General features: G+C 39.3%; 1 protein-coding gene across 6 annotated transcripts in view; it reads left to right on the top strand.

The window, feature by feature from the left end:
- Positions 1 to 27,090, top strand: part of LOC121909861 (protein diaphanous homolog 3-like) — a 191,241-nt gene that overhangs the window by 77,241 nt on the left and 86,910 nt on the right. For all 6 annotated transcript variants that reach the window (XM_042430931.1, XM_042430850.1, XM_042430777.1 and 3 more), the window contains 5 exons: positions 4,800 to 4,895; positions 7,790 to 7,884; positions 11,041 to 11,142; positions 15,589 to 15,828; positions 18,278 to 18,407. In XM_042430931.1, coding sequence (XP_042286865.1) covers positions 4,800 to 4,895; positions 7,790 to 7,884; positions 11,041 to 11,142; positions 15,589 to 15,828; positions 18,278 to 18,407 — 663 coding nt within the window. The remainder of the gene's footprint in view (positions 1 to 4,799; positions 4,896 to 7,789; positions 7,885 to 11,040; positions 11,143 to 15,588; positions 15,829 to 18,277; positions 18,408 to 27,090) is intronic.

Genomic DNA, 27,090 nt, shown 5'->3' with positions numbered 1-27,090 from the left:
GCACATTGAATGGCAAGGCCCCCGAATTATCCCTGCTACAGAAACTCCCCTAATAGCAGTGATTTAAACTTTACCTGCATGACTGCCTTGATTGGCTATTGGAAACAACACAGTGATTTAATTACCCTCAGAAGACGGTTGCACTCTCAACTTTCTATTCACTGTGATGGAGTGTCTGTGCTTTCTCAGGGGTAGATGATGGTATCACTATAACATGCCATAAATAATGAAGCATCATCAAGAGAAAAGTCAACTGGAGGGTGTGATGTCTCCTTAGGAAGTGAGATAGTTGGACAAATATTGGATAAAATGATGGGCCAAATAAACACACACACACTGTCTATTTTCTCGCCTCGTCTCACGCTGCTGTCAGTTCCTTATTTCACTTGATAACTCTTTAGATGTTAGTATTAGTTATCGTGTCCGTGCTCTTTTCATTTGACATCAGTGTTAGGATTTTGTATGTGCATCGTGAGTGTGCATGTGTGCAAAAAGGAGGGTTGTTCCTGTAAGGCGTTTTCTCTGATTAGAAATCCATCCTGATAAGATGAAGTAATGGTGTGAGCGTAGTGGGCTAGGGAGAAAGTGGAGGAGATTTCGGTGTGTGTGTGTGTTCATGCATGTGTGCGTGCATGTTGAAGGGTGGGGGGGGGGGCGGTGGTGGATTTTGAGTTGTTACTTGCTTGTCTCTGAGGCCTGCCTGTCATGTACAGCATCAGTCATGCTCTTTCACAGCAGTTTTATTTCATCCACCATTCCCTTTATTGCTTTGACGACACAATTCACTGATACTGCCTTGTGGGAAGTGCTACTGCTTTGGGAAGCATGTGTGTGCGCAATGTTACCAATTGGCATATTTTGAAGTGCCTTTTAAACTGGCAGAAATTGGATCAAAACCAGTCAGTAGAATTATCACGAGTGAGAGGAGCAGATAACTCTTTTAAATTCTGGCTTTGTTCCCTCATCTGACCATGCAACTAAACATCCTTTTTCTTTTCTCAAGAAAAAAATTTGCCTTTCTTGTGCACCCAAGACCCTGTGTTTTCTTTTCTTTTTTAATTCAAAAGGTGGAAACACAAATTTACATATTTATTTTCCTTTTTGTTTGTAATAGCATGAATAATGCACAATGCATCTTTTCTCTAATGTATACTTCTCTGAGGGTAAAGGAAAATTGAGACAGTCCTTCATATTTGCTCTATTTTTCATACTTATTTCTCCTCCTACTTTGTCCACAGTCCTGCCATCAAGTTGACATTTATCACAGGCCTCCATTAAGAGGTCTTAACATGAAAGTGCTTAGATGGTAGACAGCTAGCACTGTGTTTGCCATGGCAGAGCTGGCCCGTCAACTAAGACTGTTTTCTCAGTGCTGGTGTCTGTCTCCGCTGCACCGCCACCTCTCTGTGGTCTCTGATCACAGCTTCTGATGGTAACTGCGGTTTTAGTCAATGGCTCTGTTTGTAACTAATATCATCCAGGCACATTTACTTCCTGATTTTCTCTGGCTCTGTTTCACTGAACAGGTACAACTTTTTTTTTCCGCAGTGTGTCATCTTTTCACACAAATTAATGTTGGCAAATCCGCTCGCCTAAAATATCCACTGTACATGCACCATACCTGCGCTTGGTTTTCCCTACTTTTGCTAGACCCTTTGATGTGATGCAGACTCCCCACTGCTCCGCCATCACAAGTGTATTCTTATCTTCCCCACTTCCTGGGTGATAGCGCAATCTGATAACTACAACAGTTGCCGCTCCCTCTGATTGATTAACCAGTGACCTCTGACCCCCTGTGGGACATTTTAATTGGCTGATGTATAATGAGCAGGCTTCCCTGAACAAGAGCTGTTTTAAGGCCAGAGAGGATAAGGCAGGGGAGGGTGGGTGCTGGAAGGGGGCAATCTAATTAGCTGATTTAACTGATAACACCTGAGGCAGCACGGTGAGTGTGTAAGTACGTGTGTGTCTGCAATATGATTTTCTATCTTATCACTATCTCTTGTCTGATAGAGATGGATGCAGCCCTTGCAGTATTATGTGGGGATGATTCATGGATTGTATGACGCAGCCAAGTATGTTTATATGCACTGAAACAAGGTGGTGAATACTCTGGTATTATGTGTGTGTATGTGTGTTGTTGTAATAAATGAGATTCTGTGAGGCTATAAGTTATGATGAGTAGATCAATAGAACATCTTAATGCAGTGAGCTGGAGGCTTTCTAGGGTCGGCTCCTTATATTGCATCCAAATACCCAATAACATCAAATTCAAGATTATTTTCCCATAAGAATAAAGACATCAGTACTTTATGCTATTTTTTAAGGTAAACATTGACATCTTTACATTTTTATTGATTTAATTTATGCCTTATGATTTCACATGATTTCCTTCCCTTTTATTTTTGCACTTAAGAGCAAGTGCTGCTCTGCCGTGACGGCTGTCCTTCATGCCGACTGAGATCAATTTGTTTTTGTGTTTGCCATTTAAATTGTTTTGCATCTGTCATTTAACCTCTTGAATTTTGATTTTTTTTTCCCCTTAACAAGCTGGAGAAAATAGTTAAAAATAGATTTTAATCATGGTGTGACAATATCATATACCATGTAATCTGTTTCTGTTTGTTTCAACACTTTATTAAAGTTACAATATATTATACTTATACTGAATTATTCCGACCCAAAATGTTTGGATCTTGAACAGGGCTAAAAACTCAAATTCATTTTAATTACTAGATGACATCTTGTTTTTTTTTTTTTTTAGATCAGTCAGTTAATTGTTTGGTATATAAAATGTCAGAAGATGGTGAAAATGGCCCATCGGTATTTCCCGAAGCCCAAAGTGACATTCAGATTGCTTGTTTTGTCCAACCAACAGTCCAAAATTCAAAGATATTATTGGTGACTAAGAAAACAGGCGAATACACATTCTCACATCTGAGATGCTCATACCACTTTATACTTAAAAATATCATTAAAATACTTGCCAATTAATTTTCTGTTAAATGACTAAATGAGTTGTTGAGCAATTGTTTCAGCTCTAATCATAACGAGGATTAAAAATACATAATGCTTGTCTGCGTGTTAGGTGTTTTTAATTGTGGATCATCAAAGGTTAAATTTGGTGTTAAAAATTAATTTGCCTTTTCTCCCAGTTGTCTGTTTGATTTAGTTGTTTTCTACTTGCTTATATCTTTGGCTGTTTTTCACTTAGGATTTACAGGGTATTTGTTCTTCCTTTACTTGAGTCTCTTCGTGTTTCACGCTGCAACGGACAGACTGCAGTCCTATGACATTTATTTTTATCTCTTCCTTCTCTCTCCTCTCTCTTTTCCATGGTACACATTTCCCATTGTCCTCCTTGTCTTTCCTTTGTGTTTTCACCTCTCTCATGTATTGAAAGACTGTGAGGAGAGTGTACCAACTGAGGAGCCACGTAAGTCAGAGGATAACTCAGTGTGTTGCTGTGTTAATGTATTTCTGTGTGTGGTGGGGTGTACTGTACTGTAGGTGTGCATGTTTGTGGACATGCTAACAGTGTATTCAGCAGGAGCTCCCAGCATACCTCTTCACTTTTTAATTAGATACAGGATCCCTGAAAGAAGACCAAGTCCAAGTGGAACAGTAGAAATACCTTTCCTGTGGGTCCTCTCCTCTCCACTCCTCTCCTCTCCTCTCCTCTCCTGTCCTCTCTTCTCCTCTCCTCTCACCGCACACACCATAATTACAGCACCAGACAATTACCCAGCATACTCCTGGGATGCACATTTTGTTCTCTTAATCTGATGTCTTAAATAATTAAAACCAACCATGAACTCCTTTTTGAGCATGGCTCAAGAGGGTTGTATGTGTGTATATATCTCTGTGCATGTGTGTTCTTGGTTTGTTGTTTTCCTGTTTGCAATCCAGATGTCATGATTCCTCTCCTCTCTACCAATAGCACTATCATAAACCCACCTATGTGGCTCCATGTAACCTAGAACAGATTTATCTTCACCTATAACCTGATTACTATATGTGACTCACTGTGTTTATGGAACAGCCACTCCAATGGTTAACCCATACCCTACTCTGTCAGTGGTGTGATCACAACACTCTCCCATAATCCCTTTTGCCACGCTTTTCCAACAGCATGGCATCTTGTCATGGTGGACTGCGTCACTCTTCACTTGGATATATATGCAAACATACATAAAAAAATAAACAGAATATTTGTGGTTGAATTCAGAGAGCAGGAATCTTAAAATGAGTACAGTGTTGCAGCCAGGCCTACAACTAACATGTATTTTCATTATCAATTGATATGCTGATCGTTTTTTTGGCTAAATGGTTTTGTCTATAAAATGTCAGAAAATATTGACAGCTGTCTGTCACATTTCCCTTTGTCCTCGGTGATGACACCAAAATGTTTTGTTTTGTTCGACCAACAGTCCAAAATCCAAAGATATTCAGTTTACAATGATATAAAACAAAGAAGAGCAGCAAATTCTCACAATAGGAAGCTGGAACCACATAATGTTTGGCAATTTTACTTAAAAAATGACTTAAACAATGAATCAGTTATCAAAATATTATAATATTTATTTATAATATAAATAAAAAGCAACTGGACAATCTCTACATTCCAGTTCACTTTTGTTATGCCATACCTGGAAAAAAAGATATGTAAATCTCATAATCCCACGGTAAATGAATTTGTGTGTTTTTTTTACATATATCAGCAATATGGTAACTGTGTGCATTTGTGTAAATATTGACTTTGTGTGTTGGGAATAATGCAGTATTTCTGTCTTCATCAGCCAAAAAAGAAGAGGAGGACCTGGAGGATAAGAAATCCATAAAGAAGAGAATTAAAGAGCTCAAGGTGCTCGATCCCAAGATTGCACAGAATCTATGTAAGTATTTGTTTCCTTTCAGCCTGCTCCTTCTCCTCTCATCTCACAAGGACTGGATTTATACACTTCTGCTATATGTGTCTTGAAGTTACAGTACTGCCTGCTGCTGTCGTTTTTGCTTCCACACCTCCTCACCAGATACTTCGCACTCGCTTACACCCTTTATTTAAATTAATTCTCCTTTTATACCTAAATATATGTTCTTTGCATATTATAAAGTGACCAGAAAAGAGACTTTTGGTAGGGAATGAGTTACTCATTTTGCTTTTTGCTATAGCAGTTAAAAACATTTACTGTGAACCTGGCCACTGCCAACTATGACACATGTCTCCACACACACAGAGCTAATTTACAATGTTAAGCTTCCATTAAGGAGAGAAGAAACATGAGGAAAAATGCTACCATGTATGGTCACATCAATCTCTGTCTCAGTCTCTCCCTTTCTCTCCCTCACTCTCTTGCACACACACATTCTCACACACACATGCACGCACGCTTGGTCTTAAAATGACCGTTTTAAAGGCACCCGGCATTAATGAGGATCCAGCTGATCTCTTAAGCACTCCCAGATCTTAGCACCTCATTGGCTTATATCAAGGGGAGCTGTGACCTTTGTTTCATGTATTAAAAGAAAATGAGACTAATCAGCCCAGTAACGGTGATAAATCATGCAGCGGAAATTATAGAGCAGAAATGAGGAGAGAAAAAAGAAGAGTAGGCGGTTTATGTGTTCCACCATAGGAGGTAAAGAGTCTAAAAGCTTTGATTGAGGTTGAGAAGGTGTATGCGGGGTTTTAATTCTGTTGCCTGATTGTGTCAATATTAAGATACAGTGCAATTTTATTCCATCTTTTAATGAGTTAAAATTCCATTTTAGCAATGAAGGTACCTGGCTGACTTATATTTCATTTGTACATGTTTTTAACAACAGAAAAAATAGTTAGTTAGTCAAAGCTACATTAAATGCTTGCAGTTGTTTTTATCTTCATGTGACCCAAACTGTGCTTAATGCCACCTCAATAATTGTTAGTAACACTGCCTTTTATTGGTCTGTTTGGTCTTATCTCACTATATCTCTCTATATAAAGCAAGGAATCTCTATCTGTCTGTCTGTCTGTATATTTGTCCTTTGCATATCTCGATAACCGTTCATCCGATTGTCTTCATACCTGGCGGTTGTATTGCTGGGGACTCAAGGAAGTGCAGTGTCGAGTGTGAAGTTGTTTGGATGAGCGGTTCTCAAGAAATATGTAAAAATACCTTATAAACAACGTTAATTTGCTTCTTCTTCTGCCTGTGAAGTCAACGAGCGGAAATACGGACAGCGCCACTCTGCCATTGCAACCCACATTGTGGTGGGAGGTGGGACCAGTCCGTAGTGTTAATGACTTGAAAAAGTTTGTGACTTAAGCTTCACCATTGAACTGTGTACTGTGAATGAAACTGGCATGTAGAATCCAGAATCAGTCCAGAATCAACAAGTGGAAGGCCGTAAACTGCTTCTACAGTTCAACCCCAGTTTAGTCTCACTGGTGAAGTTTCTGTCTGAATTAAAACCATTTAATTTATTAATTCCTTATTGTTTTAATTGATACATTTGTCAGTTAATACATACATATGTGGTTCTTGAGAAATAATAAGCAATTGGCCCGTTCCGAACAGGCACATTTTGAATGGACACTGCACTAGTTTTTTTTCAATTTCACATGAATCCTTCAGCATTATGTTTCCTTTCAACCTACCCACTTATATATACTGCCAAGACCAAAGGCCAGTGACGCAATTAGCTCTGTCATCCTGCATACCAATGTCAGAGGCATTACATTTGAAATATTTTTCTTTTCTCTATAGGTAGGAAGTTGTTTTATATATAATCAAAAAATATGGAAATAAGATTAGAAAAGAAGTAAATTTCCTGTCCTTGTCAGCTGAGTAATATATATATTTTTTCATACTTTTTGGAGAGTTGTTTCTGGTTCTGCTGTATATTATATCAATTTGTGTGTGACTATCTTTACACCATATTCTGTCAAATGCAAAACACAGAGGTTAGGATTTTAGCTGATACTCTACAAGGAGAACATATTACCACAGGTTTAGCATCTTAACCTTCAGAAATTGTTGATAATCTTTAAAGTTCTGAATCATCGTGCACAAAGACAGGTCACAGATCTTTTAACTGGCAGGGTCCTTGAGGCTCCACTGGCTAGACTAATGATTTATCTTGACAAGACATTTGCTATCTAGTTCCAGATGGTGCCACTTGCTTGCTAAACAAGTATCATTTTTCAAATCACTTTTTTAGAACACAGTTTTATGTCTGGCTGACTAATGCACTGATTTACCTTTAAAGCTGGAATGCTGGACTATAAATGAATGTCTGTTACATTCAAGCCCTTGCCAAACGAGTTCAGACAATGCTGATTAAGCCTATCACTGCCAGGTAAATCTCTCGGTATTTCACAGTATACTGGAATTTTTAAATCTGGTGTCTGTGGTGACTTTCCCACGCTGGCGCACCAGTAGTGATGCGTTTTACGTCAACCAGCAATGATGAGTTTGCGACTGTTGACTGGGATGGACTGTCCGCAGTGCGCCCTAACTATGTCACATCACCAGGGTGTGGACCGGCTCACATAAAAAGCATCAGGGGTCTGCGGGGATGACGACAGTGTTTATGTAATTACTGTCACTGCCAGAAGGGGGAGACAAAGGTTCTGCACTCCAGGTTTAACTAATTTCATGTCTTGAGCTGTCTTCTATATTTTTTCTTTTTGTTTCTGATTTTTTATTTGTATGACCAAATGTCAGAAAATTCAACATAACAGGTCATTAGTGAACCATTTGTGTATTCACCACAGCATTTGTTGCATTGTTTGTCTGTTTCTGTGTAGCCATCTTCCTCGGTTCCTTCCGTATGCCTTATCAGGAAATCCGTCGGATGATACTGGAGGTGGATGAAGAGCAGCTCAGTGAACCTATGATCCAGGTAGGGAACGTTCTGAACAAAGCTGTAAAAATGTGTAGAGCGTCAGTTACTTATCTGACATTAGTAGATGACTTTCTTGGACTGACCTCCTAACTCTAACTTGGATTTGCACCTACCAAGCTCTGATAAGAGAAGAATATTGGAAACTAGCTCATCCTACAATGTGTAAGTTTTCACCTTGAGGCAGGAAGTATATTTTTAGTACTGCACTTCTCCTACTTAGTAGTTAAGGATTATGCCCCAACTCTTGTCTATCGTCGTGATTATTTGTGTAGCTTGAAACGGCACGTAGCCTGAGGCTGAAGTATCTGCATCTGTAACGCCTACTATACAACAGGTGTGGAAGCAGTTGGTGATCTCAGGCAATCTGTGAATAAATAAATGAGTACCATGCTGATGTTAACTAGTATCTTATAAATACTCTTTTTCTGCTGTTGTGTTTTTGTTACTGCTTTGCTTTGTGGCCATGACTTCTATGTGCTTAACAGTCACATTTCAGTTTAATGACAGCTGTGTAACTTAATCTAACTGTCTTACATTTTTGGCTACAACAGTATACATATCTGCTCTGTAAATCAGTTGTCCTTTGTCCTCCTTTGAGAAAAAAACAAAAACTAAAAGTGAGAAATTTATATTTTAATTTCTGCTCTGTTATATGCCTACCTAGCGGGAGTCCTTATCTCGATACAGAAAATTAAATCTTGCATAAAGAAGTAATGTGGCGTTCTATTATAGGCAGAGTAAATGGTGACACTGAGGCAGACAGCAGCCTGCTGTACAAGACAAGAGCCAGACTTTATTTCTTCATTTTAATAATGCAAAACCATTACCATTATATATAAGAAACATGTCAACATTATTTTTGACTGCAAAGAAGGATGATCAAATGTGATTTCAGTCAGACTTCAAAGCACATATGTACTGTGTGAACTATTGATCTGTGTATATATCTATCTGTCTGTGTCTTTTTCTTGCTTTTTTTCTTATAGGTCTTTCATTCTCTGTATCTGTGTTTGTCTACCTTTCTTTTGTTCTTTCTTTCATTCTCTGTATGTCTGTCCCAGTTAACTGTCAAGTTCTGAGGAAGTTTCTGCTTGTTGTTTTCCTTGGGCTCAGGGTAGAACCTGACCATTACTGTAGTAGAGACAGATATTGATATTTTAGAGTTCTGGTAACATTATTTGATAACAGTATATTTGTTAGTATTTGTTTTTTAACCTACACACATATTGCGAACAAATATTTTTGTTTATGTCACCAACATATTCTGAGCAGGATATTTTACACTTTACATTGAGACTTTCTAAATCACAGTACTGAAAATCCATTTCTGTACTGCAGTTTCTTGTTACCTGTTGGCCGACATGTATGCTGATGTTTTCTTCTGTCTTTTGGATAGACTCTAGGTCAGGGTATTGGTACTACTGTCTTGTGGATCATTATTTTTACTGCCCTGTTATTCTCAATTTTGGTATTTATCAACAAAAAACTTAAATTATTTTATTTTGTAGGGCCTCTCATTATAAACTGATTTAAAAATACATGCTCACAAGAGTGCTTAAATGTATGATATATAGATTAGAAAGTAAAATATGTAATAAAAAAATATCAATAAAATTAATACAAATAAAAAATAAGTGTAAAACTGATTAAAAGACAATTTGTAAAAATAACTTTTTAATAAAGGATACTTGCATTGCTTGCCTGATTTTGAATGTTCTAGAGGTTTTAAGCCCTGACAGCAAATGTCCTGCTATCGTCCTTCTCCAGCCTGGCCCTAGGAACAGGCAGTAACAATTGGTCAGCAGACCTTAAGCTACTAAGTGTAACAACAGTGAAGGTAAACTATATCAGATGGGACAAACAAGCAATGAAATTTTAAGATCAATTTTGAAGGCCACGAGTAACCAGTGCTGGGAAGCCACAATGGGAAAATGTGCTCCAATTTTCTAGTGCATGTCAGTACCTAGGCAGCTGTGTTTTGTATGAGCTGGACACAGCTCAGTTGATTACTTGGGCACTCTGGCAAATAAAGAGTCATAATCTAAATTGCTGAAAACAAAGGTGTGAATAAGTACACTATACTTATGCAGCATACATTCAACAAGCCAAATTTAAATAAACCCATAGATGTCACCAAATATGTAAATGGTTGATGACTTAAAATTGTGAACCAGATGTTGAAGAAACTGATTAATGTACTTATGTGTTTTACATTATTTAACTGTGATCAGTCAGTGTTGGTGTGGGTAACCTGAGTTTAAACAAATAGACAAAAACAAAGCTGAGCTATGTACGGATGTGCATTTTAAAGAATTTAATTTGATCAATATTTGCTAATTACAATACACAAATAATTGTCATTGAAGCAAATTCCATTATAGTAGATCAATAAAAACCACAAGTAATGGAAGTGGCAATATTTGTCCTGACTCCAGGCATCAGGAACAGATTTTCAACCTCATTTAAATCCATCAGACCAAAATATTTACCCCAGTGTGAGCCATATTTGTTAAGATGGCTGTTAAATTCAGATGAGAAGCCAATGTAATCAACATGTCTTAAATAATTTAACATTTATTCCTTTTAGCTATCTAAATAACCCAATTACAATTTCACTTTTCAATAGTCTATTAAAACAACAGTATATATGTATATCACCCTAAGGATGTTTGTGAATGAAAGACATTTTGTTGCAGTTACAAAACTGTATTTTTACTTACTAACTCACCAGCAGGTCTGAAACTCACTAAAATGTGAGGCAAATGGAGCAGAAATAGGTTAGATTTCCATTTATGGTAGGTACAAACAAGAAATGCCAATCTTAGGACTCATTCTAAAATTAAAAATAAATTAAATGAAAGCACCGCACTAATAATCAAGCATGTACTGTGGACAACCACACTGCAGTATATCTGAGTCTTGGCTCTGCCATATATAGGTGCGTAGGCAAAAAAAAGGGCACATTTTATATACTCCAGGGTGAATAGCTTTATATTTTGCACAGTTTAAATCATGACTTTTTCTTCATGCTTCAAGAAATTGAAACAAAAAAAGGAGAAAAATCCAACATAGTACCATGAACAATTAATACATTGTATGAAGTGCTTTCCTCTGTGCTGCTTCATACTCCTCTTACTTCTCTCTTCTCTTTAGAACCTTGTGAAGCACCTACCAGAGCAGGAGCAGCTGAATGCTTTGACCAAGTATAAAAATGAGTACGCGAACTTGTCAGAGCCTGAACAGTTTGGGGTTGTGGTGAGTACACACACATGCACACACAGAACGCTCCTAACCTCCCCACCTGTTGGTTTTAGCTAGAACACATAAAGGTACATCACAAAAAATATTCTTTTATGCTGTAGTTTTGTTAATGGAAGACCTTAGATATTATACACTACACTGCTTTTTATGCCAGTTACGTTGAAATTCAGTGTGCTTCAATGTGCTTTGAATAAAGGGATTTAACATAAATACGATTATGCACACACAATTTTATAAAACTGGTTTATTACTTGTTAAATGTTATACAGTAGTAATGCAAACTTGACTTGTATTTGCATCATATCTCTCCTCAGTGTCTCTCTTTCTGTTTCATAAGAACACATACACACGCGCACACACACACAATCAGAGCACTTTCATATGAATATCCTAATCCCAAGCTTTTTAAAATTCTATCTCTTTAAGCCTTAAGAGGAAAGACAGGACACCTGTGGACTGCCGCACTAATTTATGCACATTAAAGAGCAGTACTGCTGCCTAATTATGTCTGCATCGTTTTCTTAAAGACTTTTCAAAGGAGGCTTATTCAGAATTATGCATGAGGGGTGTAACACTTTTTGTGTATTTTGTGTTTCTGCCTAGCAACTAAGTTGCTAACAAAATACCCAGCAGTCTTCTTCTTTTGCCCCACACACCCACCTGTTTTGCAATCATCCATGAAAGAGAGTCTTATCACTGAATGAAAATGCAGTGGCTGAGCAGCTGATGTGGGGGGGGAGATAAACAAGACTAGGTCAAAACCTAGTATATGGCTGGACTGTGTATGAAATGCTACATGGATTTTGAAGACCTAGTGAAATGAAAAATAAATTTTCCTACTTCTAATCCTGTGTTAATTGTTCAGTTATCTCTTATGCCATATGTCAAAAAGATCACTCTTGAGTATTTTTATGTCAAAATCCTTGTCTTTCCTCTTCCTGTTTCAGAACGGTTTCAAAAGTTTGATGATTCATCTTGAATTCAGGGACGTTTACAAAAATTCAATTAATCAAATGTGACTTTGGGGCGACCAGCTAACCGCACCGATGTGGGTTGTAGTAGCTAGCAGAGCAACATGGAGAAAAATGGGAAGTGATGTGTGTTTGGATATCAGTGGGCAAAAACTTTCCAAAACCCTCGTCCTCTTGATCTAACAATAAGTTTGTGTGTGTGTGGAGCCAATAGTCCTCTCTAGCTCTGTTTATCTCTGCAGCTGCATGTTGCGCTTGCTAAGCCCTACCCACTTTTAGCAGTCCAATTAAATATGAAGGATTTGATTTAAATCCCTCTTGTAACTGTACACCGCTCAAATATTCTCTTTTACTGAGAAATATGTCACAGTAGAGAATCTAAAGACGCTCTAAATTCCATATCACTGGCAATGTGTCTGATGTCACATACTATTCACTACATACCCAATATGTGTACTTTTGTGCACACATAGCCTACATACTTTTGTGTAATTAAACAGTAGTATGTATCTTTTTGGACGCACTGACTGAGCTATAATTATCACATCACTTCCTGAGAGCCCCCTTGCTGGTTGGAGATGCGTAACCATAGTAGCCCGTGCCAAGCATAAAGTCTGAACTAATTTTAAAAAATATATTACGCGTAGCAAAGTGAAACACCGTGTATGCATATGATGCACATCAAGTGCCACCCCCTAGCACCAATCGGAAGTGTCACGCTGCAGCGTGTCAATATAGTAATTAGCTGGATGTAACTCCAGTTCTATGAGTACAGTGTGGGACAACGAAATGCCATTGGTGAGTTGCCTATTATAGTTGTCTATTTTTGACTAATAACTTGAAAAAATAGCAATCTGAGCAGTGAGATTATGTTTTGAAAGCAGCAGATCAACCAACAATTAATTCATTTTTGCCTTGTAGATACAGGCCAAAGAGAAATAGTTAAAACTACAGTGAAAAGCAAGCAACAAACTAGTAAATAATGTTTGTAGCTGGACCAATATTTTATTGAAGTACGAAACAGCTTTTTCTCTGGAAAAAGCGTTTTTTCTCCTCGTTTTTTCAGGGGTGGTGACACTGGAAATAGAACAGTAACGTGAAGTGCCACGGGGCGGTGCGTCGACACGCGCCTAGCTGCCGCCAGTGTCAGGGTTGTACATAAAAAATAAAAGGGGTGGGTGTTTTGACGTGCGCTGTTTGGCGGCGGTGTCTTATGGCCTTTATACTTAACTCATATTTAAATTGAAGCATTATTGCCGTTATGCCAGGGCTGCCTTGGTCACTGTTTGCCATTGTCTTTATGTTATGTTGTTGTCGTTGTTACTACTGCATTGCATTGTTGGATTTTTATGCCGGCGTAGTGTCCACTGCTTGCATACAGTAATATTTCCCCGTAAATGGTATACAATTCACGTATCACTGGTTTCATAATAAGGTTTTGGACATACTAAAAAATCTCACATACTATTTTAGTGTAATAAGTAGCATGTTGGTACAGAATGACGCAGCAGGAGACTTTAATTTGAAATGAGGGCTTTTAATTTGAAATGGATACAGAAAGTGGTGGCATTCAGCCAACCCGTGGTGCAACTTCATCACTCAGCGATTCAGTCAGTCGGTCAGTCAGTCATGGACATTCGTGGTTATAGAGCTGGCCCCGCTGTTGTGGTCCAGCCAGAAATAGAGCATGCTCAGCTGTTGTGTATAGTTCATCAGGGAGACATAGAACAAAGAGGAGCCTGCTTATATAATGTTTCGCTGCTGTGACTGTGTAGACCCAAGGAGGCTTGTGTGCTTTCACCTATCAGAAAAGCTCAGGTTCAAAGGGAATTTTTAATTTCGATTGTGCAAACATATGCATTTTATCTTATCTTTTTTCTATATCCGCCACCCTCACACATGATTTGAACTCTACCTTGTGTGTGGTAGTGTGTAGTTGTGTCTATGCCTAAGAATAGACCCGATTGCACACTGTTTTAAAATTCCTTACATGCACATAAGGGTAATATAGTCATTTAATTTTTCTTTCTGCAACTGCATGAATAAATTGAATGTTCTTTGACAAGGAGTCAAATGGCAAAAAAGCTCTCAAATATAGTATTCATTTCCATACATCTCCACGTCATTAGATTAAATCATATTCTAACATATTTTACCCCCCCGTGAACTTCATGCAGTACAGTAGCTGTTCTTGCTACTGCAACACATCATTTGTGGTTGATGACCTTTGGCCTGGTAATCACTCTGTTTACCAGTACATGCATCCTCTTTGCCCTACTGTAGTCACAGTTTTTATGACAGGCAGTTCTTTGAATTAAAGTCTTTCATCTAGGATTTAAATTGTTGTTGACACTCCACTGAGACATTTATTAGAAGTTGCCAAAAAAAATTGTTTTATTCTATATGGTGCATAATATTTCAATTCCCTGTTCACAGTTGATAGCATGAGAGAAATGTTAACAGAGCTGTCTTTTCACTCTCACCATCCTACCACCTTGTTCAATAATGACTCCATTTTATCTTATTTTATTTTTTATGTCCATTTTATTTATTTTTAATAATTGAAGCTGTCCCTAAATGCTGCCTTCAGCAGCTTACTTTTGCCCATTGCCCTCAGTAACATTCATAGAGCAGAACACATGCACTTTGAAGGCGCTCTGGTGTGTTTGCTTTCTTTCTTCTGTCTCTGATTATTTTCTCCTTACTATAATATCCTTATCACATACTATATCCCATCTCCGGGCTCTATTTCAGCATTGTGTTTGGTTCTTCTGCACTTTGCTATTTCTTAATTGTGTCATACTTTTCTCTTGCCCTGTTTCCTCTCTCTCCTTTTCTCTCATACAAACACACACAGTACATGCACACACAGACGCTCACTTGCTCACCGACTGAAATAGTAATTTGATAACATTACGGTAGCTATAATTAAACCCTTGATGGAGGACATCAAACTGCACAGCCAGCTGTTGTGTGAAACAGACAATTGGAACGTGCACCTCTCCCTACCACCCCACACACATACACAATCACTGCTGTGGCCAGGCCCTGGGCCCAATGCAATATTTTCCAATTTTCTCTAATTGTGTGAGAGTGGTAATCCAAGGCAGCCTATTGTATATTCCACCCCCTCCGCTGCCTGCCCTATATGGACACTAACTCCACAATTAACTTACCAGACCTGGGTCCCAAATCAAATCACTGCCAGCATCTATAACTACTGCCTAGCAACACTTTTGAGCATGCTGGTTGCATAAATGTCTTTTAAATTAGATTGGTTGAATGTAAGAGTGTGCCAAAAGTGTGATTGTAGTTATTTTAAGTATGTTCTCTGACATCATTTTCCTAACTTTTGCTTTACTTCTCTTCTGCTTTATGCTCTACACCTCTACTTTTTCATATTCTTCTTTGCTCTTTCATTCTACCTTGTTTGCTTATTTGCTCTTCCATCTCTGTTCTCCTCTCACAGATGAGCAGTGTGAAGCGGCTCCACCCGCGCCTCAGCCACATCCTCTTCCGACTGCAGTTTGAGGAGCAGGTAACCAACCTGCGACCAGATATCCTGGCTGTAAATGCTGCCTGTGATGAGGTCAGGAAGAGCCGCTCCTTTGGCCGCTTGCTGGAGCTGGTGCTGCTGCTGGGGAATTACATGAATGCAGGCTCCCGAAACGCCCAGTCATACGGCTTCGACCTCAGTTCCCTCTGCAAGGTGAGGGGTGAAATGCTGAATTTGTTGGCAACAACTCACATTTGTATTTCTTTATCCCTCCAGTGGCAGCCGTGTAACAGGAGTGATGTACGTATGTTCAAGGAAAGAAATACTCATGAGATGAACTTTTTTTTTTTTACAGATTTGACAGAGCTGTGTTTCCAATAGGATGGCAGCAGTAACATGTAATTAGTAAATTATTACAATTAACATGACAAAAGGCAAAAGACCAAATACAAACAGAAAAGATTTGAAGACCTTTGCTTGAATGAGGCTTGCCAGATTCTTCTTATTCTACCTGCTGCAGTCACTGATTCCATGTGATCAAAAACCCTGCATTTAACTGCTCATTTTGTATTACCATGGTGTCATTGGTACAAACTGATTTATTCTTCTGGCCTTGGCAGTAACAATCCATTGTGTTCAGACTTTGAATTTGGAGACAAAACAACCTCTTTTCCGCAGTCAGTCATCAGAAAAGTATTCAATGACTTACAGACAGATTCGGTGTTCAGGATGACTTTTTAGTGCACAAACGTGTAAAAGCATATATGTTGCTATGTGTATCTGCTTGTGTGGATTTTTGTGGCTCTGTGTTTTAAGGAGAATTTGTTTCTATCCATGTATGTGTCAGTGGTTTTTTTTTAATTACTGATGCTCTTTTTTTTCTTTTATGTCACCTTGGCTGAGCCTTATCAATGAACTGATCTAAAGTGGCTGCTGTGACGAGACATTTTGTTTGAAACTATTTCATTTGATTGAACACTATCAGCCCCACAAGACAGGTCTTTTCTCTATCTGCCGTCATCTATCAAAGCAGTCAAACCTAGTGAGCACTTTATTCTCATTCTCCTGCTCAGAATAGATAACTGGGGCCACGGACACTATCCCTTTGAAAGTTCACACACCCTGCAGGACCATGCTTAGTGGGGCAGAAACATAGAAAACACAGATATATGTGGATTTTATATGGGATGAAGACTGAACAGTAAGTTTTCCTGTATGATAGTGACGGTGACAGAGAACAGAGTGTAATCCTGGAGTAGGAGGCTCCACCACTGGTTACATTTCAGCTGTTAGCACACTCACTGCTGTTTCCACAGTAACAACCACCACAGCCATTCATCACTGCCACCTCTGCCCTGTTGGACTTCAGTGCTTACGTTCATATAAACAACAGTGCGTGTGCATACACAAACACGGGACACTTACAGACCTTCATGATGGATTAGTTGCACCGGTGTGACAGTAATGTAATCAATTAATAAAAGTCTATGAGGGAATATGTCTTGTGTTTAGCACGTTTGTAACGCTGCTGTTCCAGTGTGACTGGTTCCTTATCTTGTGCTTGTATGTTGTGGGACCAAGGCGTGAGTTGATGTCAGTGGCAGGATATACAGAGGGAGACATTACCTTCATGCCTGCCCCTGAGTTTGACAACTTAATTCAATGGCACACTCCATAGCACAGGGAAATAGCACCTAGCCCAAGTGTAAAAAAGCAAAATGTTTATATTGTCAGCTGAGATTACCATCCATCTAAATTCCGAGAGGGACCTTTTATGTACAAGCACTTGAAGCTTTTGAAAAAATAGGAAAACAGAAATGAAAAGAGATGAGAATGTTTGATTAGAGAAGATAATACAAAAATGATTAAACCCAGCGGGGCTGAGTACACTGTTGTCTACCAATAGATCACCTAGAGAGATACACAGCAACGCACTCCGCAGGAGGGATGTTTGGCGGGGATACTGAGAGACATCTTGGAATTAGACTGTAAAAGAGTGATGGTGGAAATTTATCAGAGAAATTGAAAAATTGACGCATGCGGGAGAGAAAGAGGCACAAAGCACAGAAGCACAGGTCACCACATCGTGAATATGCATCCGCTGCATGAGTACAAGACAGCAAATCATCTGTAGCACTGTCATCACTCAGCATTTCTAAAGCTGCTGAAAGGGTTTACAATAGCAGAACAAAGGATGATGACACACACACCTTTGTCCCATAACATCCAGGAAATATGTTTTTAGATCATGAAATCTGTTGTTGATTCTCTACTTTCTTAAAAATTGGATGGATTCTACAAATGTATGCACAAATAAGAATTGCAAATTTCTTTTTCTTTTATATAATATTACCTTTACAACAAATCTGTACTTACAAATTTACAGTTAGCCCTAGGCCTGAAATTAATTATTTATCCACAGAATCAACAGATTATTTTCTCAATGAATCGATTAATTTCTCTTTTTATTAAATGTCAGGAAGTAGCGAACGTGTCTATTCTAATTTCTCAGAGAGCAAGTTTACTTACTAAAATCGCTTGTTTTTCTGACCAACAGTCCAAAACCCAAAAACATTTCAGTCTTTAGAATCTCTTCATTGTATGTCTGTTGAAACTAAAGGAACTGAAATAATACATATTTTTATATATGTTTTTACAACAGCTAAAGGATACTAAGTCAGCTGATCAGAAGACCACATTACTCCACTTCCTCGCACAAATATGTGAGGAGGACTTTCCAGATGTGATCAAGTTTGCTGAAGACCTTGAGCATGTGGACCGAGCAAGCAGAGGTAACATACATTATCACCCGATTGCACAATCCCTCATACGCATACACACGCTGTAAATAACAGTTTTATATATTTCCTAGGTCTTAGAAGAACAGAAGGAAAAAATAAAGGGCATTGTGTTTTACTTGTTCAGAGATACTGCACATCATATATTGAGACTCTTTTTAAGCATGCACACTGCATCTACCTCCCACTTTCTCTGAGGCGATATTACAGTGTGATTATTGCTGTTATTTTGGTTTCCCGCTGGTGTCAACTTAAGTTCTTTAGCTCCCAAAGTGCACAGGGAGTTTCATTCACTCCTCATCAAATCAACATCCCTGTTGATGTTTACCATCAGGACTTTTCCAACTGGTCTTATGAATGGTAAATTAGTAATCAAATAGTTGGACTATTCTTTGAGCAAACAAAAGGCGTACAAACAAGAAACGCAATGTTGCTTTTTTTTCTTGTCTCTTCTTCAGCTCTTTGTGACAAACTGAAACTGAAACTCAAAGATGCCAGCCTCCTTAGCATTGAGTTGAATGAAAAAAAGCTTTTCATGTTATCTTCTGTTCAACATGTGTTTTGGGCAACTGAAGACATGTTATTAAAACTGAAAAATGAATAATATTTGAGAAATTAAGAGAGAACACTTTGTCCTCTATTTTGATGGTGGTAGGCAAGTATTATAGCCTGACATAAACAGTGGTGACGGTATGGACTATAGTGGTAAATGATTGTAAAGGTGAGCCTAATGAAAAGATAATGAGCTTTTCTGGTTGTCCGGCCATATGAACTACTGATATCTTGAACCTTATCACATGTTAGCATCGCATCATTTCAGACAGAACAAATTACCTTTACCTGAGCTCCTGTAAAGTACACCCAGCAGTGTGTTACTGTTCACCATAAACAGGAGATTGAGCCATTACCCTCCAATAACACACTTGTTCTTCATATTAATTTGCTTTGGTTGTGTTTGAACCTTATTGTGTGATATAGGCATTAAAAGCTGATGTTTGGAGAGCATTATGTATGTATGGAGTGGCCTTCAGTGACGATGTTCTTACCTAGACAGAAATGGAGCATTATTCAGTATTCCTGTTTTACTTTGAGCTCTAGTCTTACCTTTTTTACTTTTGTAACTCTCCAGGGATTATTCTGGGATTAGATATTTGTTGATTCTGTAAACATGCATTGTGTTCTACCACAGTGTTTGATCTGTGCTACATTCTGCTCATCTGCACTGCTGTTTGATACTAACATTAATCTTCTGCTGTAGCACCTTTACTAGAGTCATAGGTTTCTTTTTAAAGAGAAGACTTCAGGCCATGTCTACTGTTCCGATGAAGAACAATGGACTGCAAAAATGTAGTTTAAGTCTCTTAAATATACTTTTTTTATTTATAATGTCATACACACATTCAGAGATTCTCCCATACACACACATACACACAGTACTCACACAGTACTCCAGGTTTGGAGAGTGTATCCAGAGTATAGTAAGGGTCACAGGCAGGCAGGGACAGACTGGATGGCCAGAGGAGACTCAGTCATGTTCTCTGTTCATATTGCCACAAGGAAACTCTCAGGAGGAAGTAGTGAGCAGCAGACACACAGCAGTCTGTGTGTATGTGTGTGTTTTCGGCTATAAATGCGTATGCGGTCATACTGTCAGAGCATGTTTCTTGCCGCTCCAAAGGAGATTTCACCCACTGCTCCTTTCCCAGCAGGAGGGAGTGAAGGAAAGGGTGAGGAGGAGAAAACAGAGTGAGGATGAGATGTGTGAATTATTGTTTGGACTCTTGCTTGTAAGGACCCCTCTAGGTTTTGTTGGTGCTTTGATAATCTGTGGATAACGATGCTCCTGTTGAGTGTTTCATTTCTCCCAACTGTGCTGCGTGTCCACAAGCCTTTGGCCAAGACTCTTAAGTACAAGGGTGAGATCAATGGAGAATGCAATCCTTGGATCTCTGTTCAAGTTATACTCACATATTGGTTCTTGCTTTATGGACCTCAAGCTGAGTATACATTTGCATCCATATAAATGTGATGTTTTTTTTTTCACCGTCTTTAAGTTTCTGTTCCAATATAAGATACATATGCTAAGTGTCTCATCTTACCATATCTGGTATTCAGACCCACAAATCCCTTTTCGTCTTTGTGAACCGTGCTCTTGAGTGGCTTTCATCAGGTCTGGCAGCCAGTCGGGTGGACTGAAGACACACTAAAAGGCTGCATTACATTTATAGACACTAACCAAAGAACTCACCTTAGCATCACAACAAGGTTGGATAGAAATAGCAGTAATAATGTGTGCTTCTGTTGCAAAAACCACTGTCTTTTGACTGTGTGTGACACAGCCTTCGTTTCCCTCATTGCCAATCCTGTCTCTCATGGAAGCTAAACTGCAGCTTAGTTTAGGGCTCCTTTGTGTCTGTCTTCTTGTTTTTGCCATCCTCTTTTCAGCACTCCAGTCATTATTTCTCCTGACATTGAGAGGCAGTCCTTGTGTTCTGCTTCTCTGCCATTTTCTATCTATTTATGCATCTATCTATGTATATATCTGTCTGTCAATTTAGCTGTGTGTGTGTGTGTCCGTCTGTCTTTCTGTCCCTTTCCTCTCCTATTTTCTATTTCTTTTGTCCCTTATCACGAACATAAACATAAACACAGCAGGGGGGTTTGGGCAATTAGGGTGTTTTGTGGTGTGGTACTTGTTGCTAAGTTTGATGTTGAAATCAGATAAACATGGAGACATATTAATGTGTTCAACCGGCTGCTTCAGCTTGTAACTCTTCAAATGCCTCCTATCATCAGGAGAAACATTGCTCCGAAAGCTATGCGCAATACTAAATAGAAATGTCTGCATAAATGTTATTTTTCAGCACAGATGGAAGGGTTGTTTGGGTGAAATCTTTGCTCAAGACTTGCGGCCCTGAGGAGTCATTAAGCGGTAATGTGAGAATTCAGCTATATTGAGATGGTTCCCATCAAATAATCCCTTCATAGTTCATGTTGTGCTTTGTGGTTTTGCCACAAGCAGTCTGAGTGATGAGCCTCAAGTTGAAAATATATAGACTGACAAGTCTATATATAAGTCTATACTGCAACTTGCAATTCAGTGACCTTCATGGTCTTTTTGTATGTAATAGGTGCTCAGCACCAGGATTTCTTGCATTACAAGTCTCCAGCTCTCAGCCCCTGGCACCATCACTCTAGTCACACTTGTCTGTCAGGCTTTGGCCTCAGAAGGCAGATCTGTGTTTTTCACTCTCTTAATTTCCATAAATCAAACGATGATCTATAGCATTGCTCTATGTGCAGCAGGGCTGTTTGTGAGTGAGTATGCATGGTTGTGTGCTCCACTCAGTCTCATTTATAGCACAGCAGGTTGGCAGAGTAATAAAAGGATGTCAATGGGGGATTTGACCTCCACAAATATTCCAATTATTATTCTTCTAAAACATCCTATATCTGTCTGCAACCCCTCTGGACCACAGCGGCATTCAGGCCCCACTGCTCATAAAAATCACTCACGCTTTAACACACAGAAAGAGAACACAAGAGCAAGGGTGACCAGAGAGAACAAGGAAGACATGGAAACACCATTTAATGTTTCATCTCCCTCTCTGCTTGTCACTTTAACACAGAACAATTATTTTTCTCACGTCTTAAGCTGTAGTTTGTTTATTGAGAACATCAGCATCATTTTGTTTTGAAACACATTTTTATGTTTAACAAGACATTCCAGCTACTGTAGTCACACTCCTGATCAGTCCCGGTCAGATTTTCTTACACCTTCTGAAGCATATGCCTTCATTTTTTTGTCACTGGCATGTCTCTCCTTGTTCATATGCCCTTCCACCTGAGGGGAGCTTCATCCCAAAAAGCTTGCAGTTTGGATTGTGCAGCTAAGAAAAGAGGAGATTCCTCTCTGTTCTGTTCTTTGTCTTGGCGTCCCTTGCTCTTTTTCTCTGTCAGTGTATCATCACTGGGCTTTAATCATTTCCATTAACAGACTGCCTGTCTGGCCTCCTTCAATCTCTGCATGCTTACCACACCTCATTCAGCAGATTTTGGTTGCTTAGTTATACAGAAGGCTTTTAGGAAAAATGATAGAGCAGTTGAAATGTCAGTTTCTGGTTGTTTACTTAAACGTCTTTTTGACAATTTTTTCTATCATACCAATCATTTGAGGCATTGGTCATATAAAAGGAGATCACTGATTATGTAGGTTACGTCTGCATTACGCTGTCTAAATTTTAAAATGTTGTTTTTGTGTTAAAATAATTTGCGTTCACGCCAGTGTTTCTAGGTGGCTTCTGAGGACACCTTTGTCCACAGAGAAACCTCTTTGCAGTTGGCAAATAACAAAACTGCATCACAGCCAGCATCCGGTAAAGAGTGGGACACACAGCCCGGCTGACAAAATAATTATTTTATGGTTGCAACGTCATCTGAGAAAATCAACATAATTACAGTTTAATGATAAAAGCTATACTATGTGATCGACTTTATTGTGTTTAAAATGCACAATCACAGAAAAAGTAAGATGACAGAAAGTTGCCACACATTGGACTGTGACAGGGCAGGCCATTAAACAGAGATCCAACTCCTCACCTTTCGGAGAAATCTGCCATTTGGAGATCAAAATAGGCCACCTCTCTTAAATTAATTAATCAATAATCTTAAATTAATTAATCAATAATACTGTATATATGGTGCTCCAGTGCAGATAGCATGTAGCTATGTACAGCGATCCTTGACAACACAGCTGTATTTTGAGTGTTAAGAACATAGACTAACTTATCAGAGATAACTTGCAGGGTTTCCTCCAGTGTATTGCAGGTTGACCCCCCCGCTGGGCCTAAGCATCAGGGATTTTAATATGTTTTCTAAAATGTGTTATACAAGTGGCACAGCTACTTTAAGAAATAGCTCAATGTGTAGTGTAGTGTGTGGTCGAAAGAGAGAGAGAGTGTGGCAGCGCCGACACTGGGCTGCAGCGCACACAGACATGGGGAAGAGCCAAAGGACGGCTGCTGCTTAGAACCAGGACCTGAGCAACCTGCCTGCCATCCAAGGAGAGATTCACGAGCAGGCAGAGAGCGGGAGAGTTTCTGTCGAAAACTAGCACCAAGACCAGGGGAGACATGAGAGCAGCTGCTTGCTAACAGTTACGGCAGAGAGCAGGAGGGAGGACAGACATCTCACTCTGTTACTCTGTGCTGCAACTCTGCTGCTGCTGCGCACTCACAGAGCAGACACTTTAGTTTAGTTGATAACTGTAGTGTCAGTCATCCAACTAAGAATTGATAACACAACAGTCCTTCCTCCCGCGCATGATCATGTTTTGATTCAGAGTGCACATGGAGAGGAGGGACTATTCACAAACGGGTCCACTGTCAATGTGTTTGAGAGAGAGAGGGGGAGAAAGAGACAGCGGTGCAAGTGGGCTGAGCGAACCAATGCGCTGTATGCAGTTCTACTATGAAATAAGAGTTTACCCATTTTAAATAGTAAAAAAAAAAAAATGGAAAATCAATATGTGGCAGTCAATGTTGATAGTGTGGTGGCTGCCACAAATAAATGAATGTGTGGGAAACTTTGGTGTATAAAGGAGCTACTATAAGCTGATTTCCAACATACTTTATTATCTTCTTATTGTCTTCTTGTTTTTGTCTTGTTGATGTTTTTAGCTCCCACATCTATTGATTCCTTTTGTGGTTTTTTTTGGGTTGTTTTACACCATAATGGCTGTTAGAATTAGTTTTCAGGCAGATGCAAATCTACTTAAAAGTAACTAGAAACGAGCATGTAAAGCAAATATCTTTCCAAATTTTCTCCTCCCACTTTTTGTGATCACCTATACTGTGTTTTAATACAACCTAATTCGCAATATAGTTTTTCTCAATTACATATTTTTCTTTTCTGTTGTCAGACAACAGAGAGAGTATGTAATTGTTATTTTATCTCGACCCATAAACACTTTTAACCAGTGATCATTCCCAAGCTGCTGCTCTACGGTGAGTGAATGATAAAATTAATGATCACAGAGAAACATAGAAGTCACACACAAGCCAAAACCTCACTTATGTCACTATTTTGTGAAAGCTCAGTTTCCCCATACACACTGAAACACAAAGCCGCCTTTTTAATTCTGTGTGTACCGCCAGAAATTCTGTCTGAAATTGACTTTTTATCCAGGTTTTATCAAATTTTTAGGCACATTTTCATGATACATTCTTTAAATTTTGGGCATTTTTAACTATGTCTTTTAACTGGTTAAAGGATTTTAGTCATTGGACATGGATGATGTTTGAGTTGTTTTCAAGAACTGTTCAGAGCGATGACAAGCGACTTGGCTCCCAGCCACTCCACTTGGCCTGTGTCTGTCAAACAACAGCGGGGAAACATTGATTTTTAATGTAAGACAGTTTTATTCAATGTTTTTGCCAGTTTTGATCACCTGGTCTGGTTGCCTGGGAGAGGAGGATACCTCCTGACTGACAAGAGCTAAGGGTGGCCTGGCCTGTGGAGGCTGACTGCAGAGCACCATCTGTCTAAGTGAGACCAGCATTTCTGACTTGCTCACTGTATTTCACAAATATTGTATCAACAATATCGGCATGTCCTCTCAGGACTATCAGCTGCTCCAGAGAGCCAACAGGGATATAACCAAAAGAGGGACTCTCTGTTGTCCAGCTTTGTTGAGGTTGCAAGTGCACAGGCTAGAAAGATCACAGCCATGAACTCAGCTATATCAGACACCATCCTGTGGGATTCGAGTTGTGTCCCCCACTATCCTCTTGCTTAACCCCCCCACCCTCAGACCGACTGGTCAGAGGTGGTTATTAGAGGTACACAGAAGGGAGAACACCCTGTTGTGTCACCACCACTGCTTAACCTTTTGAATTGCTTTGGGGTGCTCCCCAATGAGGCCCCTGGTCACCCAGCGGATCCACTGTGGTTGCTGCTGACAGCGACCCCAGACTGGGCTTGAGTCCTATCTGTACAGGAATTACTTCAGCTGCTGCCTGCAGATGGAAGATCTCTGCTTGGGTCTCTGCTCCGACTAGAGCCTCTACTGGGTTTTTCGGCTGATGCAGTGACATATCCTCCCGCTGTTGTCACGGTTACTGCTGCTGTTTTAACCTCTGAACGCCAACCACATCAGCCTGCTGGTGGGTCTCGCAGAATGTCGAACGGGCATGTTCAGCGGAGTAGGCGTTGTGCAACATTGGCCGTGCTTGTGGTAGGATCATCCATGGTCTGCCATGTCACCGTCAAAGGCAGCTGCACCTTCTGCTACCCTAGAGCCTGTACTAAGGATGTTAACAGCTCTGCCACACAATTACTAAAAGACCACCGCTTCTGCTGTAGTACATGTGGGCACCAATGACATACATCACCAACGATCAGAGACACTGAAGGAAGATTTCATCTGTCTTGTGGACACTGCCTGATTTGGGTAAGCAGCTGATCCAGCTGGTCCACTCCATCCCCCTTTTTTTGGTGATGTTAAGTTCAGCTGCCTAAGACAGCTCCATATCTGGCTTAAAGGCTACTGTAGGAGTAGGGATATCTCCTTTGTGGATACTTTTTTTTAACATTTATAAATTGGAGTGAACTCTTCAAGCAAGAGAGTCTTCATCCAAACCAGGCAGGATCCTGTTTGTTGTCCATGAACATTAAACTAACATTTCACTCCTGCAAGGCCTTCACCTTGTGACAAACTGTGAGTCCCAATTATTACCATTTCTTAAGTAACTCAACTGATGACATTTATTGCCCACTTACATCTCCTATTAAAGTAGTAATTAACAATAGACCAATGTCCAGTAACAAGCACTGTCTTATATCAAGCCTTCTCTGTCTGACCCTGCTAATACTTCTCCTTGCACTCTGAAACTTGCACTGCTTAATGTTAGATCTCTAGCTAAAAAAAAAGACATTCATTGTTAATGACATCATTACTGCACACAAACTGGACTATCTCCTACTGACAGAAACCTGGCTTGATCAAAGGAGCTGATTGAAACATCACCGGCGAACTACAATTTGGTACATAGCACTTGGACTAATAGGAAGGGCAGAGGGGTTGCTGTTGTATATAATGATATTTTTAGCTGTAAATCCATGTCTTTTGGAAATTACCCGTGAGCTGAATATTTAGGTCTAGTTATTGAATCTGTATCTCCTGTTGACTACTTCTTACTGTCATCCTCCTAAACTGAGACACGGTTTTCTGGAAGAATTTGGTAAGCTGTTATCTAAAATCACAATTGGTTTTGACAGTATTATCATATTGGGTGATTTCAGTATTCATGTTGATAATAGCAACAACTCAGATACAAAACAGTTCATCAGTTTATTAGGATCATTTGCTTTCTAACAGCATGTCACTGGGTCCACCCATACAAAGGGTCACACACAAGACCCCGTCTTTTCTAATGGTCTTGATATTGCAATAATTAAGATAGATAATTGCATATTTTTTGATGTAATATGCTCTTTGAACAGATAAATATTGAGAGATTCATTAATAAACATTACATTATTGATAATACAGCCAACATATTTATTAATTAATTTTTAAAGTATACATTACCCACCTTGCCATCATGTGATACCACAGTGGACAATTTCTCTAATTTTATGTCTTAGATCATTGATCATGTTGCTCCTGCAAGATACG

This window comes from Thunnus maccoyii, chromosome 1, assembly GCF_910596095.1.
Source record: "Thunnus maccoyii chromosome 1, fThuMac1.1, whole genome shotgun sequence".
Lineage (NCBI taxonomy): Eukaryota > Metazoa > Chordata > Actinopteri > Scombriformes > Scombridae > Thunnus > Thunnus maccoyii.
This window is presented reverse-complemented; position numbering and strand designations above follow the sequence as displayed.